This window comes from Medicago truncatula, chromosome 8 (genome assembly GCF_003473485.1).
Source record: "Medicago truncatula cultivar Jemalong A17 chromosome 8, MtrunA17r5.0-ANR, whole genome shotgun sequence".
In the NCBI taxonomy this organism is placed as follows: Eukaryota; Viridiplantae; Streptophyta; class Magnoliopsida; order Fabales; family Fabaceae; genus Medicago; species Medicago truncatula.
In genome coordinates, this window is record NC_053049.1 from 44,790,964 (window position 1) to 44,808,480 (window position 17,517).

Below are 17,517 nucleotides of genomic sequence, written 5' to 3' on the forward strand. Positions count from 1 at the left end.
CTTGTGGAAATTTTAGTTTTCAGACTTCAAATTCCAAATGTCAACTATAGTGCCTAGTGTAGTGTGACATATGAGTATGAGAAAAATTTAAAATAGATGATACTAGTATCATTCCTAGATCAGCACCCCACCACAAAATATCAAAAAGTCACAAAATATAAAATATTACTATTAAGTTCTAAATTTTAATATATTTTTTAAACAAAAAGTGCCACAGGAAGCATGTCCTAAAATAATATAATCTACTCTTTGTTTAATATATTGAGTGTGACTTCTTTTCCTTGCTGGTCCCTAGTAGTGCACATTTCCAATCAATTTTCCAACAATAGTTATCAACATCATAGGATAAGCCCTATAGTATTTTTTTTTTTGGCTAAATTACTTTTTTGGTCCTCTAACTATTTAATTGGTATCGAATTAGTCATCTAACTAAAAATTGATTTATTTCAGTCCTCTAAGTTTCTCACTGTTACTACATTTAGTCTTTTCTAATAGTTTTATTCAAATAAACGTTAGGGTTTGTGTTATGTGGATACCTGACCTCCTGTTTCACACATACATATGAACCATAATACAAACTCTAACGTTTATTTGAATAAAACTAACAGAAAAGACTAAATATAGTAACGGTGAGAAACTTAGAGGACCGAAATAAATCAATTTTTAGTTAGAGGACCAATTCGATAACAACTAAATAGTTAGAGGACCAAAAAGGTAATTAAACTTTTTTTTTTTTTACTTTTAAACTGTTTTAAAAACAGTCATTGTTTTAGAAGACTTGATTTGTTTTAAATTATTTATTACTTTATAATTATGATTTTTTTTTTTTATAAATCATTTTTGTCCTGAAATATTCACCAAATGAAAAATAATGATATAATTAAATGAATCAATAAATTAAAAAATCAACATTCTCTTTTTAAGTTTATCAAAATATTAATCATTATTATTTTTAGGGAAATGAGTATTGGAAATTATGAAAAAAATGAGTATTTAACTTTTTAAAAATAAAAAAGTTGTTTTTTTTGAAGAAAAAAAAAAGTGGTTGTTTCCAATAAATTTTTTCAATATTTAAATTTCTTAACTAGTGCTCTAGAGGCACTAGTTAATAAGACCTTTATTTTTATACAAGATGTTTATCATGTAATCTCTTTTGTGAGTTGAGACTCATTAAAGAGTTGAAACTAATTCATTATCAACGGTCTAAGAGATGAAATTGATCATCTCGTTTGCTTTTTTTTCTACATCTCTCTATTTACTTTCTATTTCTCTCCTAATCTCACACACACTCTCTTGATTGTCTTATTATCTTTAATGAAGGGAGATAGTGAGATTGATGGAGAGATTGAGCGTAAGGAAAGCGGCGTAAAAACATAAATACACTACTAACATATATGAGTTTCTTTTCTTTCACACTTTTTTATTTCTCTTTCTTTCTTACTTTTACATGTAAAAACATCATTGGGAAAAACTTGTCAAACGAATTTGAACACGACTTGCAGGGACAAATATTTACAAACAAACAACTATAAATAAAAAAGTTATTTCACCAATAGTCCTAACCAAACCAAAATTAAACGAGCATTCATATGCCGTTGCATTCAACCACAAAAACCAATTCTATCGGCTCTCTAATTGAATATCTCTTGAAAGAAATTTGCCAAGACTCAAGGATTAGGGTGATGTTTGTTCAATCTCACGTGAACCTTGGAAGATTCTACATTTCACCCGAAAATTATTTTATTTTTGAAACATGACGGCGTTGGATATTGGACGATGATGAAGCAACAACATTCTATGACATTATCTTTTCTGTTGATTGCTAGCTTGCGACCAAAGAAAGAAAGTTTGATAATGTTGCAAGATAAGCATGGTACACGTGATTTTTCACTAAAATATTCATCTTCCACGAAAAAAAAAGAGAAAAGACAAGATTATTGAAATCAGTGAACATTGAATAATATATTGATGAACATGAAAAGGTACTGCTATTTCACAAAATCTGCAACATGGGAGAGCATTTCCACAGGTTTATAACGTTGTTTTGGGGAAGCAGCTGGAAATGGTGTGGCACTATGGCAAAAATTGTTCAATTTCATGGCGATTGAGTCTTTAATTAAGTGATCAGGACTTTTACGTTTATGCATTATTTTCTCTCTTTGACATATAGTTCTGCTGTAAACTGCAGAGTTTTACCTGTGATTGAACAGCACTTGGCCAAAGGAACCGAGAAACATATCACATTATCAGTTTCATGATCACTTCAGTTTCAAATATATCTTTTACTTCAGAAGCAAACAAAATTACAGTTTCAAGGTAATATTACTTTTATATATCTATGCAAAAAAGAATATCATACATTTTTTTTAGGGGAATATCATTACATTTGAATAATAGAATGTCTAACTTTCTTCATTATTTTCGAAAAAAGCAGACAACTTTATTCTCAAGATTATTGAGTGCCTAAACAGGCATCAAGTCTTCCTCAACAATTGGAGGCCTATTTGTATGTAAAGATATTGGTTAAGCTGATGATTCAAAGTTTCCTTGAGTAATCTCGCCGGTTGTTCTTCAAGGCTTCCCCGAGTAACCCCATGGGTTGTTCTTAGCCCAATTCCACTGATCCCTGCACATCTCCTCTACACCATATTTGGCCCTGAAGAAAAGGTCCAAATTATTATTAATAACTAAACAAGAATTACAGTGTAAAATTAAAAGTTGATTATCAGACATGCGAGTACAATGATGCATAATTTGCCAATCTTTTTGTTTTGAGAGTCTTGTTCTTTTGGTCAACAAAAGCTTAGTTAAAAACCAGATGATTAAGAAATTAACTTGACCATGATTGTTACGCACTATAAAATGCTTAAATTACTTACTTCCAGCCAAGTTCTTTCTGAGCTTTATCTGTAGATGCATAAACCTCCGTAGCATCTCCTGGCCTTCTTGGACACAACTTCAATGGAATTTTCTGAAAGGATACGATATCCAATGGATAAAGAGAAATCTTAATTGGTTATTTACTTATTTCATTTTTATTTTGTGCTACTGTGCATAAAATATACATGTATGTATATCAGAAAGATAAACAATTACCTTGCCAGAAGCTTTCTCAAATGCAGAAACCATTTCAAGCACAGATGTACCGCGGCCAGTTCCCAAGTTGTAAGCAGTACAACCTGAAAACCAATTTATCACTTTTGACTTTTAACAATCAGAGATGCAAGGCAATCAATCTACAGACGCAGAAATACTTGATACATTGCCTACGATCTTGTTTCAATTCCAGTACATGCCTAATGTAATAATCCTACTGATAAAAACAAATTTGCCAGTATCAATAAGTAAGGGGATATAAAGAACAACTCACCTATGTTTTCCGTTGCGAAAAGCTTTCTCACGGCAGCAATGTGACCATCTGCTAAGTCCATCACATGGATATAGTCCCGAACCTTATTTTATTTAAGAAAACAGAAAGAGGATTAGCATTTCTGCAGTAGTATGAAATATATCTAAGCAGTTATTTGCTTTATCACCCAATAATTTGTCATACTCTCACAATTTTAAGAAATGGTTGATTGCCTTCACTACAGAGTATACTAGTGAACTTGTTATCTTAAAGCTAATAAAGTATTTTGAAGTTTGATTAAAAAATTTAGGATTTATATTTCACCGACAAAATAACAAGCACATTTGTATTAAGATGTATTCCTTTAATTTTATAACCAATATTTGAAATGCCATAAAAAAATTCTTCTCTAAGTATGAATTTTAAATATGTCAATGCAGTATATGTGTGACTTGTACATACCGCAGAGCCATCCCTGGTAGGATAATCATGACCATATACATTGAGCGCAGGTAATCTTCCAACAGCTACTTGATGTATATAAGGCATGAGATTATTTGGGATGCCCCTGGGATCTTCACCGAGTTTACCACTTTCATGGGCTCCAACTGGATTGAAGTATCTCAGTAAAATGATCTTCCATTCTGGTTCAGCTATCTGAATATCTCTCGCAATTTCTTCAAGGAAAAGCTGCAATGTGAAGTGTCAAAGAGCAAAGAAAGACAATTCATTAAAACTCAAAAACAGGCATATTAATTCAGAAGTTTATACTTAACACGGTTGTTAATACTAAAAGTAATCAAAACCAGGCACATTATTATTTGATTGAAACTACAAGCTTGAAACCATCAAATGGGAAAACAAAAAGAATGAAAGAAGCAATCTAGAACAAACCGATGGTGATAGTTACCTTAGTCCGGCCATAGGGATTCATGGCTTGTAACTTGAAATCCTCCACACAGGGTATCGTGTCAGGTTGACCATAAACAGTAGCAGATGATGAAAAAACCATCTGTGCAGAAGCACAAACATGTTAGGTCAATCATACAGCCTCGAAATCTCAGCAGTTAGATAAAGATCATACCACTCTTATTCTAACTTCACCAAATCAACTTCCATGCAAATATAATCAAAAATCACGATAATTGCAATGCATGACGGCGGGGAATCCAAACATTCTATAGTATCACAAGATTAAAAAAAAAAAAAAACTTACAATGTTTAAGTTGCCATGATATTTAATTTCAAGATATTTTAAGAATAAACAGGGGAATAAAAAAAAAAAAAAATAGCACACCTTGTGACACTTTTGTTCCTTGTTTTGCCATATATGGATAAACAGCTTAATTAAATGCACTTACCATATAAGTGGTTTCGTTTAAGTCAAAAATCAAAGAAAGTTATATTGTTTTCATAAGCTATTTTAACAAGTTTATGATGAAAACAACGTACAGACAATGTGATCTACTGTTTCCATAAGCTCTCTCAAACAATCTGAGAGGGCTTATGTCAGCAGATAAACTCAAATAAGAAAATCCAAACCGGAGAGCGATTCGACAAACACAAATGATTGTAGATTTTCATTTTCAATTATATACATTACCAAATCATAATAAAAAATTGTCTAACCTTTTTACAATTATATTTGGCCATAACTTCATAAAGATTGATAGTCCCAACAAGATTATTATCAAAATAGCGACGGGGATTCGCAACACTTTCACCAACGGCTTTTAATCCAGCAAAATGAATCACCGCGTCGAATCTATTATTATTCCATAAAAGAGTGAAGTGAATGAAATGAAATTCTTTAAAAATAAAATAAAAATAAAGATTGAAAAAAATGAAATTCTTACTTAGTTTTAGAAAAGAGTTTCTCCAAATCATCTTTAATTCTGAGATCTCCCAAAGTGAAATCGAGATTCTGAGAAAGTTGAGGACCAACAAGTTCACGAACACGGTCCACAGCTGCTATAACAGAATTATCGAAATTATCAATAATGGAAACAGCAAAACCACCTTGAAGAAGCTGAAGCACCGTGTGAGTGCCGATGAAACCAGAACCACCGGTGACCAGGATCTTTTGGGAAGATGAAACCATTTTTTGGATTGGAACGAGAGAGAGAGAGAGAGAGAGATTCAGAGAAGAAGATTATGGAGAAACTTTGGTTGGTTTCAGATTTCGGATTGATTTAATACAGAGCTAGAGATTCGGAATTTATTTATAGTTAGTTAGTTACAGTCTGCCTCCTAAAATAAATCTTGCATTTCAAAATTAGTGTATCTAATCAACTTAATGCTATACTGCTTGCTATATATATCGCTTCTAATTTATTAGAGGTCTATCTCATTTTGTATTAGTCATAATTATAAATAAGAGTTAAATGCACTTTTGCTAATTTTAGTCAAATTCCGATATAATTTTTAATATTTTAACTTTGTAATTTAAATATATTTTTTAGACTTTTTTGAAGTACGACGATGATAAATCATGGTAAACCAATTTTTTTCCTAACGATAGGATGGTAAACCAAATTTTAAAAGAAAAAATTCCCTTAAATAGTAAAGAGTAAAATTGTATTTAACTCTTAAAAATAAATATTCTTTCATTCAAATTTACTGTTTACATTGAAACAACATAAATTTTATGTATCAAAAATTGAGAAAATTGAATCGACGACAAAATGCATTTAGAAGTGATAAACTTAAAGTGACTGAGATACATACACATGATTTTATATTTATATCATTGATGCTTAAGTCATAATTAGTCGAACATGTAATGAGTTGAAGCTCATATATCGACCTAATAGAACAAACATCACAATAAAATGGAAAAAGAAAAAAAAAACACCATATTATTAGACAATCAAATATGGTGTACTTCTATTTGCTGGAAATATCATTAATCTTAAAATTTGACAAAAATACAATTTTTTAAATGCTAAATATTAAAGGGTTAAATATATTTTTAGTCCTTATAAATATGTCAACTTTTCGTTTTAGTCTCTCTAAAAATTTTCTTCAACTTTTAGTCCCTATAAAATTTTCAATCTTCACTTTTGGTCCCTCTTTTAAAGTAAACTCATATGTAGAATTCATATTTTTTAATAAAAATTTTCATAAACAATCAAAATATTATAAGAATAACTCCAAAAAAAATTTAGAATTTTTTAACAAAATATGAATTTAATATGAATTTATATATTTTTTACGGTTAAAAATTCATATTTAATTTATGTTTTGTTAAAAGTTCTAATTTTTTTTTTTAGGAATTTATTTTAGAATATTGTACATATTTTTACGCAATTTCATTAAAAAATACAAAAATTAAATTAAAAATAGGGACCAAAAGTAATGATTAAAAATTTTATATAAACTAAAAGTTGAAAGAATATTTTAGAGAGATTAAAACAAAAAGTTGGTATATTTATAAGGACTAAAAATATATTTAACTCAATATTAAATGCAACAATTATTTTAAGATGGATGGTATATTTTTAGGGAATAAAGTGAATTAATTAAATATAGAGATAAGGGAGATTTTGAGATAAGGAACGTTGTGCCATGCTCTTTTAATCTCATCTCTTTCTTTTTATAATAATCCGTTTGATTTGTTAAGTTTGGCGCGCGTCTCCCCCTATTATGGTAAGCCAATGCAATAATGGTGAAATATTAATTGGGCTTTACGTGTGGGTCCCATATTTTTAGCTTATGGATAGGATCACCATGTAAGCTCCCTTTCAATCGCGCGTCATCATGAAGTTATTATCCCCTTCTTTACTTTGTTTCTTTTTCGTAACAAAAATTGTTCATTTGTACTTTTTTAACTGAAATAGGATTTTTAAGGCGGTAACCATGGGGACACACTTGCCTAAAGTATTATCTTGAACTACAAGTTTATCTATAATAACTTCTAGAGTAGCTTACTAATTGAATTTGATAGACATGGTTGAATATGAATTTGGATTTAAGGCAAATAGTCTAAATTCAATCCGTAAAGCAAGAACTTTAAGCTAAAAATACTTCATCTGATCACATTTATAGAAAGAATTATTTTTATTAGATTTGTTGAATAAATGTATTCAGTTTATATATAAGTCTAAACAGTTTTGTTACAAAAAAAAACAGTTTTGTTAAAAAAAAAAGATTAAATTATTGTTTTTTATTTATAAATGTGATCGGAGATAGTATGTTGCTTTTTCATTGTATATTTAAACTTCAGAAAAATAAATATATTTGATTATAACATGTAAAATGTTTGACAACCGTAAGTAACTATACAACAATGGACATCTCCATCTTCTATTTAGTATTTGATTAACACACTCTTACTAATTTAGCTAAATCGAATGGTCCATATTCGGTTTGCATCAAAATTATGGGGCCATCTTAATTATTTAAAGCTACGTAGTAGACACATCAAGCTCAACAATAATGGAATTAGCTTGAATTCATGATGATGATAAAAATAATAAACTTTTTAAATTAATCATTTAGAAAAGTTAAGAATTAATTTAATGTTAGCTATTTCCAGGATAGAATTTGGCGAGCCACACGGTTCATGAGTTTATGTTTATCATCATCTGGCAATGGTAGGATCTTCATGATAAGTATAGTTGTGATTCAATTGCCCACTTGATAACGATAAGGGATCTCAAAACAATCACGTAAAAGAAAAGCAGCACAATCGGGTCCCAGCGTTAAAGCAGAGACGAGGGATCCTTAAATAGCATATTCCACAAAGAGACAGGTCACATGATCAAGTTGTGAAATATATGAATATGCATAAAAATAATATCTTAGCAATCAAGAGGGATAGAGTTTGTTACGCTAACAGCTATAACTTGTTGCTCATTTCATTGATTGAAAATGTCTTTATTCTAAGAAGCTTTCTTTTTAGGCCTCTTAATGTTTTTAAGTCTCCTATATTTTCGTTTTTACCCCTAATCTATACACCTTGCAGATATCTTCCAAAGCGTTTTCTTTTAGTTGATTCCGGTAGATAAGTATAGAAGGATTTGGGTGTTATCTTCTAAAGGAATGTCTATTTACATATGGTTAATATATTTCATTGGATTAAAAGAAATAATTTTAAAAATTCATTTTTTAAATATAAGCAAATTTTGTTTATATTTAAAAATGGAGAGAATAACGGATAATTGAGATAGTTGGGATTAAATTTCATTACCACTCGGGCTTAGGCCACTTCGTTTCCCAAGAAAAAAATTGCATTACCACTTTCTAATGTACTCTGTAGTTTATAACAATTTATGTACTCTCTGTAAACCATTAGTCTAAGTCTTAAAAGTCAATAACAGTTTATGTACGTTCGTAATTGTTTCTTCAGTGCTTTGTGCCTACTGCCTAATATGTTGTTGACTCAACGAAACCATAGAGAAGCTGATATTTCAAACTACAACTAGTGTTTTTTACCATAGAAAGGTTTCTCTAAAAAAAAAAAAGTTAAATATGTTTTTGGTCCCTATAAATATACTAACTTTTCGTTTTAGTCCCTTTAAAATTTTCCTTCAACTTTTAGTTCCTATAAAATTTTCAATCTTGACTTTTGATCCCTCGTTTAAAGTAAACTCATATGTAGTATTCATATTTTTAGATAAAATTTTGCAGAAAAATGTATAATATTATAAGGATCACTTCCAAAAAAAATTAGAATTTTTTACCAAAATATGAATTAAATATGAATTTTTATATTTTTGGCGGTAAAAAATTCATATTTAATTCATGTTTTGTTAAAAAATTCTAATTTTTTTTTTGGAGTGATTTTTACAATATTCCATACATTTCTGCATAATTTCATTAAAAATACAAAAATTTACTTAAAAATAAGGATCAAAAGTAGTGATTGAAAATTTTATAAAGACTAAAAGTTGAAGGAAAATTTTAGAGGGACTAAAACGAAAAGTTGACATATTTATAGGAACCAAAAACATATTTAATAAAAAAAAACATAGAAAGATTGAAAACTACTGTTCCCTCCGTATAACTTATCTTTTTACAACAAAAATTTGTTTCAAAATAATTGACATTCTCAATTTGAACACTATTAATTACTGATCTACTCTTTCAATTATACCATCTAACTAGTACGGTCTCCATCGTTCCAAATTCAACATTTTCTGTATTTATGATAATAAGAAATTAATATACCAACACATAGTAAGAATAGATAGTAAAAATACTATTCTTCATTTTTTTTTATTTAGGGTTTTTTTAACCTGTGCAACTTTGCAACCTTTGCACTGTTTAAGGTGCAATTAATACACTTTATTACTGTCTCTCACCCATTAACCTTTTTTACTTTCTCTATTATATTAATCAGCCTTAATTAAATTTCAACTCTATCATCACCACCGTAAGAGTCATTTCTCCATCAACAAACACCGCGCTAGCAAGCTCCATGCCAGCAACGTTGAATCCGGCAACTGAAATCTCCACAAATCTCTAACTGATCAAACGAATTCCTACGATCACTATCCCTTACCATGATCTTCTTCACGCCGCCGGGTTGGATCTACACTGTGTGATTCCTCACCTCTCCGACTCCCTCCGTCTCTGCCACAAAACGGAAAACATTCATGTGCCTCCTCCACTGCCACATCGACGTCTAATGGAAATGTAAGTTCTAACAGGCGGCTGAAAACGTGTGGGAGACACCGCTTTGAGGATCATATAGTCCTTTTTTGGTGGTGTTCTCAATCAGAATCATCACAATCTACATAGGCTTAATCGAAAAGAAGGATTAAAGAAATGTGTTTAAAGTCTGCCACCACCCATAACTATCACCACCAACACAATTTTTTTTTCTTCCATTGACATTTTTTTTTTGAAGTATTCGATTGAGAATCATAAAGAACTATTCTTATTCTCCAGCTTCTTGGTTTCTTTCAACCTATTTCTTCTTTTTATTATTGCGGAAGAAAATAAAATCTATCTATATCATCCATTGTGATTATGATGGTAAAAAAAATTAAGGCTGATTAATATAATTAATATGATAGAGAAAAGTCAAAAAAAGTTAATAGGAGAGAGACAATAACAGAGTGTATTAAGTGTATTAACTGCACCTTAAGCTGGGCAAAGTTGCACAGGTTAGAAAATCCCTTTTATTTATTATAGTTAGTGGCTTAGTGGCTATTTCATACGATCACCCCCAACTTATCAAACAACTGGCCGAAAATCAAAGAGTGCTGCTGAAACACAAACATTCTTATGTGGCAAACCCCCTTATACACCTCCTATGTAGCATTTTTTTATTAATTACATTAAGGGCAATTTTGTAAATTCACACCCGCTGCTCTCCCCTCTTCCTTCCCACCCTCTATGTACTCACGTTTCTCCAACCCCATCACCTTCTTCTTTCTCACGAACCACCGTCGCCCACCACCCATTGTCGCTGCTCATCCTCACCCACCATCCCCGTCGCGATCTATTCTCCACTATCCATCACCACCACCACACTCTACAGTCGTATCCCCGTTCGTCGTCGCCGTCACCAGCACCACCTTCGTCCGTCATATCACTGTCAGAACTCACCACCACCAACTTCACCCACCGTCTCACCTTCAGATCTCATCACAACCTTCGTCGTCGCTGTTTCATCTTCGGTTCTCACCACCGTCGTTGCTCCTCCGTCTCATCTTCTGATCACACCACAATCCGCGTCGTCCGATGTTTTGTCACAAATATAAACAGAACCGTGAACAAATGAGAGAAAGAGAGATCCGCGAGAGAGATATGTGAGATAGATTTGCAGAGAGAAAGAGATCGTGGAGGGAGAGAGTTGCAGGCATATTTTTTTTTGGGTGAAACTCGGTTTGAGGAGAGAGAGAATGATTTTGTTGAATAAGTCAAATTCTTTTAATAATAAATAGGTGTGCCACATAAGGGGTGTATGGGAGAGGTATGGAAAAAAAGCGTGTCTACCAATAATAACTCTGAAAATAACGCAAATGTTAATCTATATTACAAGAGAAATAATATTTGTACAACCATTTGTGACAACTTTTAAACAAATTTTCTTTCATGCTCACATTATATTCTTACTTTCTTTTCTTTTTTCTCTCTCCGTTGTTTTTGCCAATAAGAAGAGAAAAAAAAGAGATTGTCATAAAAGTTGTTAGCAAATAGTTGTTCAAATATTATTGTTGATATTACAAATAACTAATTATTACTTTATAGCTTCTTTCTTTATTTCATGAAAATTTATTTATAATCTTACACATCCTTTAAGTAGATAAGCTCACAAAGTGCACATACATGCACCTTTTCAATTTATTTTCTATATTTAGTGCATGCATATATATATATATATATATATATATATATACACACAGGTAAGACATCGACCCCAAGGCTGCATGCAGTTCATGGGCAAAAGACAACCTTGTAATTGGTTCCACCTTTGCAAGAGAATGTACTTGTCGCATCATCCTTTGGGTAACTATAAGCATCTGGGCACTTATTCTTGAAATATTGAGAATAATTAGTGGGCCCACAATTACCAGAATTACAACAGTAATTATCGGTTTTAAAAACGGTACATGCGTTGTTACAACCACCTTGAGTTTTAAGCTCATTAGGACATTGTCCGATGATATCAGCCGTACATCTTATGCCACGTGTACATCCATTAGAAGTTGGACTAAATTCCATAGGAACGTTGAATCCATCAATAACAGATATATCAAAAAAGTCCAAATTCATATATTGGTTCAAAGAGTATTCCGCTAGTGTATTTGGAGCTGTACCGTAAGCTTGGCAGATCAGCTTACCGCCGCAGTCACCGGTTTGACATCGACCGTTCCCTGAACCGTCAAAGTTACAACTGGTTCTGGCCCAAATACGGGCCGATGTGGTTCCTGCAGCTACGTTAATGGTCCATTTTTCGCCGCGGTTTAGTTGCTTACCGCCACCTGGTACGGCTGCGGCCCATACAGTGTTAGGGCAATTGTTTGTGATGTCGAACGTTGCTGCCTGTGTATAGGTGAAAGAGAGAATAATGAGAGAAAATAGAAATGTTTCTATGAGAGAAGTCATTTTGACAAGAAAGTGTACTCTGTTTTGTTTTGTGAGTAGAAAGTGGGAGTGGTGCCTCAGTTTATAAAAGGCCATAGAACATCATTGAAACGGTGGAAAATTGAAAAGTCTTACTAGAAATGTGCATATAGTCTAAGTCTTTGGCAAACTACACATTTTGTCTTGCAGTCTATACACGGCATCTTCTTTGATTATAGGACCATAGGAGTAATGTCATACCTGTTTTCTATTAACTTTTAAGGAGGCTACTTAAAGCAAAGGGTTTTAATATGGAAATTGTTGTGTTATGCGAAAAAGTGCCGACTAAAAACAAGCATGTAAATTAGCGATTAGTATTTGAGTGAATACGTGGGAGTTCAGAGTCAAGTTTGAAATCAAATAGATTTAATGAACCATCATCAATTATAATTAATTGACACTGTAAAATTGGTGGTACACAAGTGCATATATGAATTAAATGCAATATTTTTTTTTTTGGGGTACAAAAATGCAATTTTTTATTACGATTAACTGGCACTATAAATCTCATAGTACGTACCTCACACGTCCTCTAGCTAAGTTTTGTCTCTCAAATAATCTTTAGCCTTTGTTTTCGAGTTGGATTTTGGAGGGAAGGGGAGGGGAGGGAAGGGGAAGGAAAGGCTTGTGGAGTGGAAAACTCTTGTTTGAGAGTTTTAAAAAAACAAGGGAAAGGTTTTGGAGGGTTTTGAAGCGTTTCATTTGTCCAATTTTAAAGTTCTCCAAAATCAAAGGTTTTGGGGTTAAACATACAAATTGACAATTTTGCCCTCATAATAATTCAAAATTCTAATTTTAAACATGACCGAATTATTACGATCTCTCTTTCAAAAACAATTTTTTCAAAACAGTTTATTTATCCAAAACAACTTAATACGATCTCTTTTTCAAAAATAACTTATTCAAAACAGCTTATTTATCCAAAAACAGCTTATTACGACCTCTTTTCAAAAAACAACTTATTTATACAAAACAACTTATTACGATCTCTCTTTCAAATTAAGCTTATTCAAAACAGCTTATTTATCCAAAACAGATTATTACGACCTCTTTACAAAGAACAAATTATTTATACAAAACAACTTATTACGATCTCTTTTTCAAAAAAACAACTTATTCGAAACAGCTTATTAATGCAAAACAACTTATTACGACCTCTTTTTGAAAAACAACTTATTCAAAACAGTTTATTTATGCAAAACAGCTTATTACGACCTCCTTTCAAAAAATTGCTTATTCAAAAGAGCTTGTTTTGAATAAGCTGTTTTTGAAAACGAGATCGTAATAAGTTGTTTGAATAAAAAAGCTTTTTTGAATAAGCTATTTTTTGAAAAAAGGATGTTATAAGCTGTTTTGGATAAATAAGTTGTTTTGAATAAGTCGTTTTTGAAAACGAGATCATAATGAGTTATTTTTTGATAAATAAGTTGTTTTGAATAAGTATTTTTTGAAAAAGAGATCGTAACAAGTTGTTTTACCTAAATAAGTTGATTTGAATAAGTTGTTTTTGAAGAAGAGATCGTAAGAAGCTGTTTTGGATAAATAAGTTGTTTTGCATAAATAAGCTGTTTTGAATAAGCTATTTTTGAAAAAGAGATCGTAATAAAGTGTTGTATAAATAAGCTATTATAAATAAGCTGTTTTTTGAAAAGAGGTTCTAAGTTGTTTTGAATAAGCTGTTTTTGAAAAAGAGATCGTAATAAGTTATTTTGTATAAATAAGTTGTTTTGAATAAGCTGTATTTTTAAAGGAGATCATAGTAAGTTGTTTGTCATAAGATGAGCTATTTTGAATAAGCTGTATTTTAAAAAGAGATTATAATAAACTGGTTTGCATTAATAAGTTGTTTTTTAAAAAGAGATCGTAATAAGTTTTATTTTATTTTATAAATAAGCTGTTTTGAATAAGTTGTTTATTAAAAAGAGATCGTACTAATTTGTTTTTCATGAGATAAGCTGTTTTGAATAAATTAGAAGATAAATTACAAAGTGTAACACAATGTATTGATTTTAAGAGAAAAAAAGGGTAAAATAGTAAAATTTTAACAAAAGCCCTTCATCTCCTTTCCTGTTGGTTTTTTAACTCCCAAACAAGGGGAAGGTTTTTCCTCCTTTCTCCCTTTCCTTCCCTTCCCCTTTTTAGCCTTTTCTTTCCTTCCACTAGCAAACAAAGCCTTAGAAAATAAATATCATTCCTTTCAACCTCATGATGGACTTTAGTGAAGTAAAGAAAAAATTTGAAGACGAATAAGCTTGTAATGATTATCCATTTGCTAATTTATTTTTTTGACACGTGTTAAAATCACAAAGTTCTTGATCTACGTTACAATGAGTAAAATTTGTACTATATAAGATGAATCAAATCACACAAGTATAATATTTTAGTAGTGTTTTCTCTTTTCTTTCGAAACATTTTAATGAATAAACCCCATTTGAATTTCTAAAGTGTCTCTTGCTATTTAGACCGGTTCAAATGTTTTTTATTTATATGTTGATGCTTGAAATAGAGGTTTGAGAGAGGCAAGAGGAAGAATATGAAGATTGAAGTTTGCTCATCTTTTCCTAAAAGATGAGAATTATTGCGTTAATTTTAATGCCTCGTCTATAACTCAACATTAAGAGAGATTAAAATTAACGCAATAACTCTCATCTTTTAGGATTTTAATAAAAGATGTTTACCTAAGGGACATATCATTGCAAAGAGAGCTTTTGGTGTGGCAAAAAATAGAGACATATCATCAAAGTTAACATCAAGATAATGTTTTAGATTAATTTGATTAACAAAACTAACATTAAGAGAGATTTTAATAACTTATGTTTACCTAAGGGCATGTGTGAATTGTGATAGCGAGTGACACTCTCATGAACCCAAATAGGAGTTTACTCCATTTTAGTAGTTCAATTTGAAAGCGGAGAGACTAAAAGTGAGAAGTTTGGTTAAAATGCGGGAAGGGAAACAAGAACCGATTAGGACATTCGAAAAGGCAAGAATAAAATGTTTAGGAAACAAAAGGTTGAAGTGTAAATTGCCAAATATCGGAATATAGGAAATAATAAGACTAGAAAACAAAAGATTTAAAATTGAAATTTAATTGGTGAAATTTGAAGGAATGTAATTCGTGAAAGGAGATCTTAGCTTTTGATAGCTTAATTTGAACTTAAGATATTTGGTTAAATTTAAAGAGATCTCTTGCTGTTTTATTGTGAGATTGAACACCATATCTTCATCCAAAATTTTAATATATTGAATTTATGATATCTCTCACTTATATTTTGTTCAACACCGACTCTTTTATCTAACGTAAGACTCTATCTGAACATCGAACTAAAGGTCTGATACCATTATTAAGTCATAATAGAAAGTCTCATTGTGTTGGATCATCAAATAGATCAAGATAATGCTATGATGCACATAAGTAAGGCAATTTATTCCATATTGCTTTCTCGATCATTTTATTTATAATTTCTCGAGTAAACTAAGCAACATAGTATTATTTTGCATCCTACACAATTAATGTGCAGACACAATATTACATATAGTATTTAGTTTTATTTAGTAATTAAACAGAATACACTAGGTTCAACGATTTCAAGGGCAAAAGACGATTCTATAGTTGGTACCACCAGGGCATGTAACAGTTTTAACATCATTGGGTTGATGATAAGCATCAGGGCAATTAGAATCCCTGCAGGTTAGTACTTTGTTGCATCCATTAGAAGTTGAACTAAATTCCATTGGAATGTTGAAACCGTCAATCACGGATATATCAAAGTAATCCAAATTGTTTCCACCGTTAAGTGTGTATTCGGCAAGTGTGGTCGGAGGTCTACCGGATACGCTGCAACTGAGGGCTCCACCACAATCACCGGTTTGACAACTACCACGGCCTGAACCGTCAAATCTGCAACCGGTTCGGCCCCAAATTCTGGCAGCTGAGGTTCCAGCTGGGACGTCTAGGGCCCATGTTTGGCCCGAGGTCAACTGCCGACCGCCACCCCTGGGAATGCCTGCTGGCCACACGGTGTAGGAGCATCGGTTTACTATGTCGAACCTTGCTGCTTGTGTAGATATTAAACAGAGAGCAAATATAGAAAATAATAATATTTTTATGAGAGACATTTTTTTGTGGAACAAAACAATTAATTCACAATATGAGAACCCAAGAGAAGAGATTGTGTTTTGTGAGTTTGAAAGTGAGAATTGAGCCTTAGTTTTATATAGGCAACGTACAGGACCTTAATTAATAATTATGAAACTGAGATGCCGTATGTGGAAAATTAAATTGAAAAATGTAGTTATTTCATATTCTTTTGCCAAACTGCAGAAGTAATTGACTATTATTTACACGCCATGTATATATATATCAACAATAGCAGCTTTGATGATATAAACAAGGAAAGCTCTGTAGAATTTTCTTCTGTTTTAGTATTAATTAATCCTTCGGTTGTTTTATTCAACATTTCTAACTAGTACCTACGTGTAAGTTAATTACTATTAGGAGTTCCAGTTTCGTCTCTAAATTAAATTTAAGTGCTACTCCCTCCAATTTTGGTGGGCATGCGGGTTATAGGCCTGTTGGGACTCCCGGTGATTTGGATAATGGGACTTCTCTAGGTGCAGCCACGACCAGACTGCTCCAATTTTTCAAGAATTTCTTACTACGACATGACAGCTCCAATCAGTTAAGAATTTTTTAAGATTTGATGCGAGTTTAGAGGGGAGGGAACAGGAAAATTTTGGAGGTTGAAAATATAGGAGAAAATTGTAAAATCTTTCACATTTTTTTGAGAACGGAAAATTAATATTTATGATTAAAAGATTTTTAAACATAAATTAAATTTAAAGAATTCATATAAACTCTCTAAAATCTTTCAAAACTCTATTAAAAAAGAGAAGGGTTGTATATTATGAAGAAAAATTAACCTCAAAGTCTTCCTCTTTCAATGTTATCTGCTTCTTCCATTTGCTCATTCATTTTTTTTTTTCAAACCTCTCATCTCCCTTCCCTTCCAAACTCGCAAACAAAACATAAAGTGTTTGGATTATAAAATCCAAAACATCGTTTTGGAGTTTCAGATTATAGAAACTGA

The 17,517-nt window shown here is 31.5% G+C and overlaps 3 protein-coding genes across 3 annotated transcripts; all 3 read right to left on the reverse strand.

Annotated features, from left to right (window-relative positions):
- Nucleotides 1-2,267: 2,267 nt before the first annotated feature.
- Nucleotides 2,268-5,668, reverse strand: LOC25502020 (bifunctional UDP-glucose 4-epimerase and UDP-xylose 4-epimerase 1). The gene is made up of 8 exons (NM_001420964.1): nucleotides 5,206-5,668; nucleotides 4,979-5,114; nucleotides 4,260-4,361; nucleotides 3,812-4,039; nucleotides 3,371-3,452; nucleotides 3,097-3,179; nucleotides 2,880-2,971; nucleotides 2,268-2,656 (listed from the first exon to the last, which is right to left on the reverse strand). Exons 1-8 carry the CDS (start codon nucleotides 5,448-5,450, stop codon nucleotides 2,572-2,574), a joined length of 1,053 nt encoding a protein of 350 aa, NP_001407893.1. The 5' UTR covers nucleotides 5,451-5,668; the 3' UTR covers nucleotides 2,268-2,571.
- A 5,869-nt stretch (nucleotides 5,669-11,537) lies between these two features.
- Nucleotides 11,538-12,510, reverse strand: LOC25502021 (protein P21). Its single transcript, XM_013591546.3, has one exon. The coding sequence runs from the start codon at nucleotides 12,482-12,484 to the stop codon at nucleotides 11,738-11,740; it is 747 nt and encodes a 248-aa protein (XP_013447000.1). The 5' UTR covers nucleotides 12,485-12,510; the 3' UTR covers nucleotides 11,538-11,737.
- A 3,302-nt stretch (nucleotides 12,511-15,812) lies between these two features.
- On the reverse strand, nucleotides 15,813-16,624 carry LOC25502022 (thaumatin-like pathogenesis-related protein 4). The gene has a single exon (XM_013591547.3). The coding sequence runs from the start codon at nucleotides 16,544-16,546 to the stop codon at nucleotides 16,016-16,018; it is 531 nt and encodes a 176-aa protein (XP_013447001.1). The 5' UTR covers nucleotides 16,547-16,624; the 3' UTR covers nucleotides 15,813-16,015.
- Between the last annotated feature and the right edge of the window lie 893 nt (nucleotides 16,625-17,517).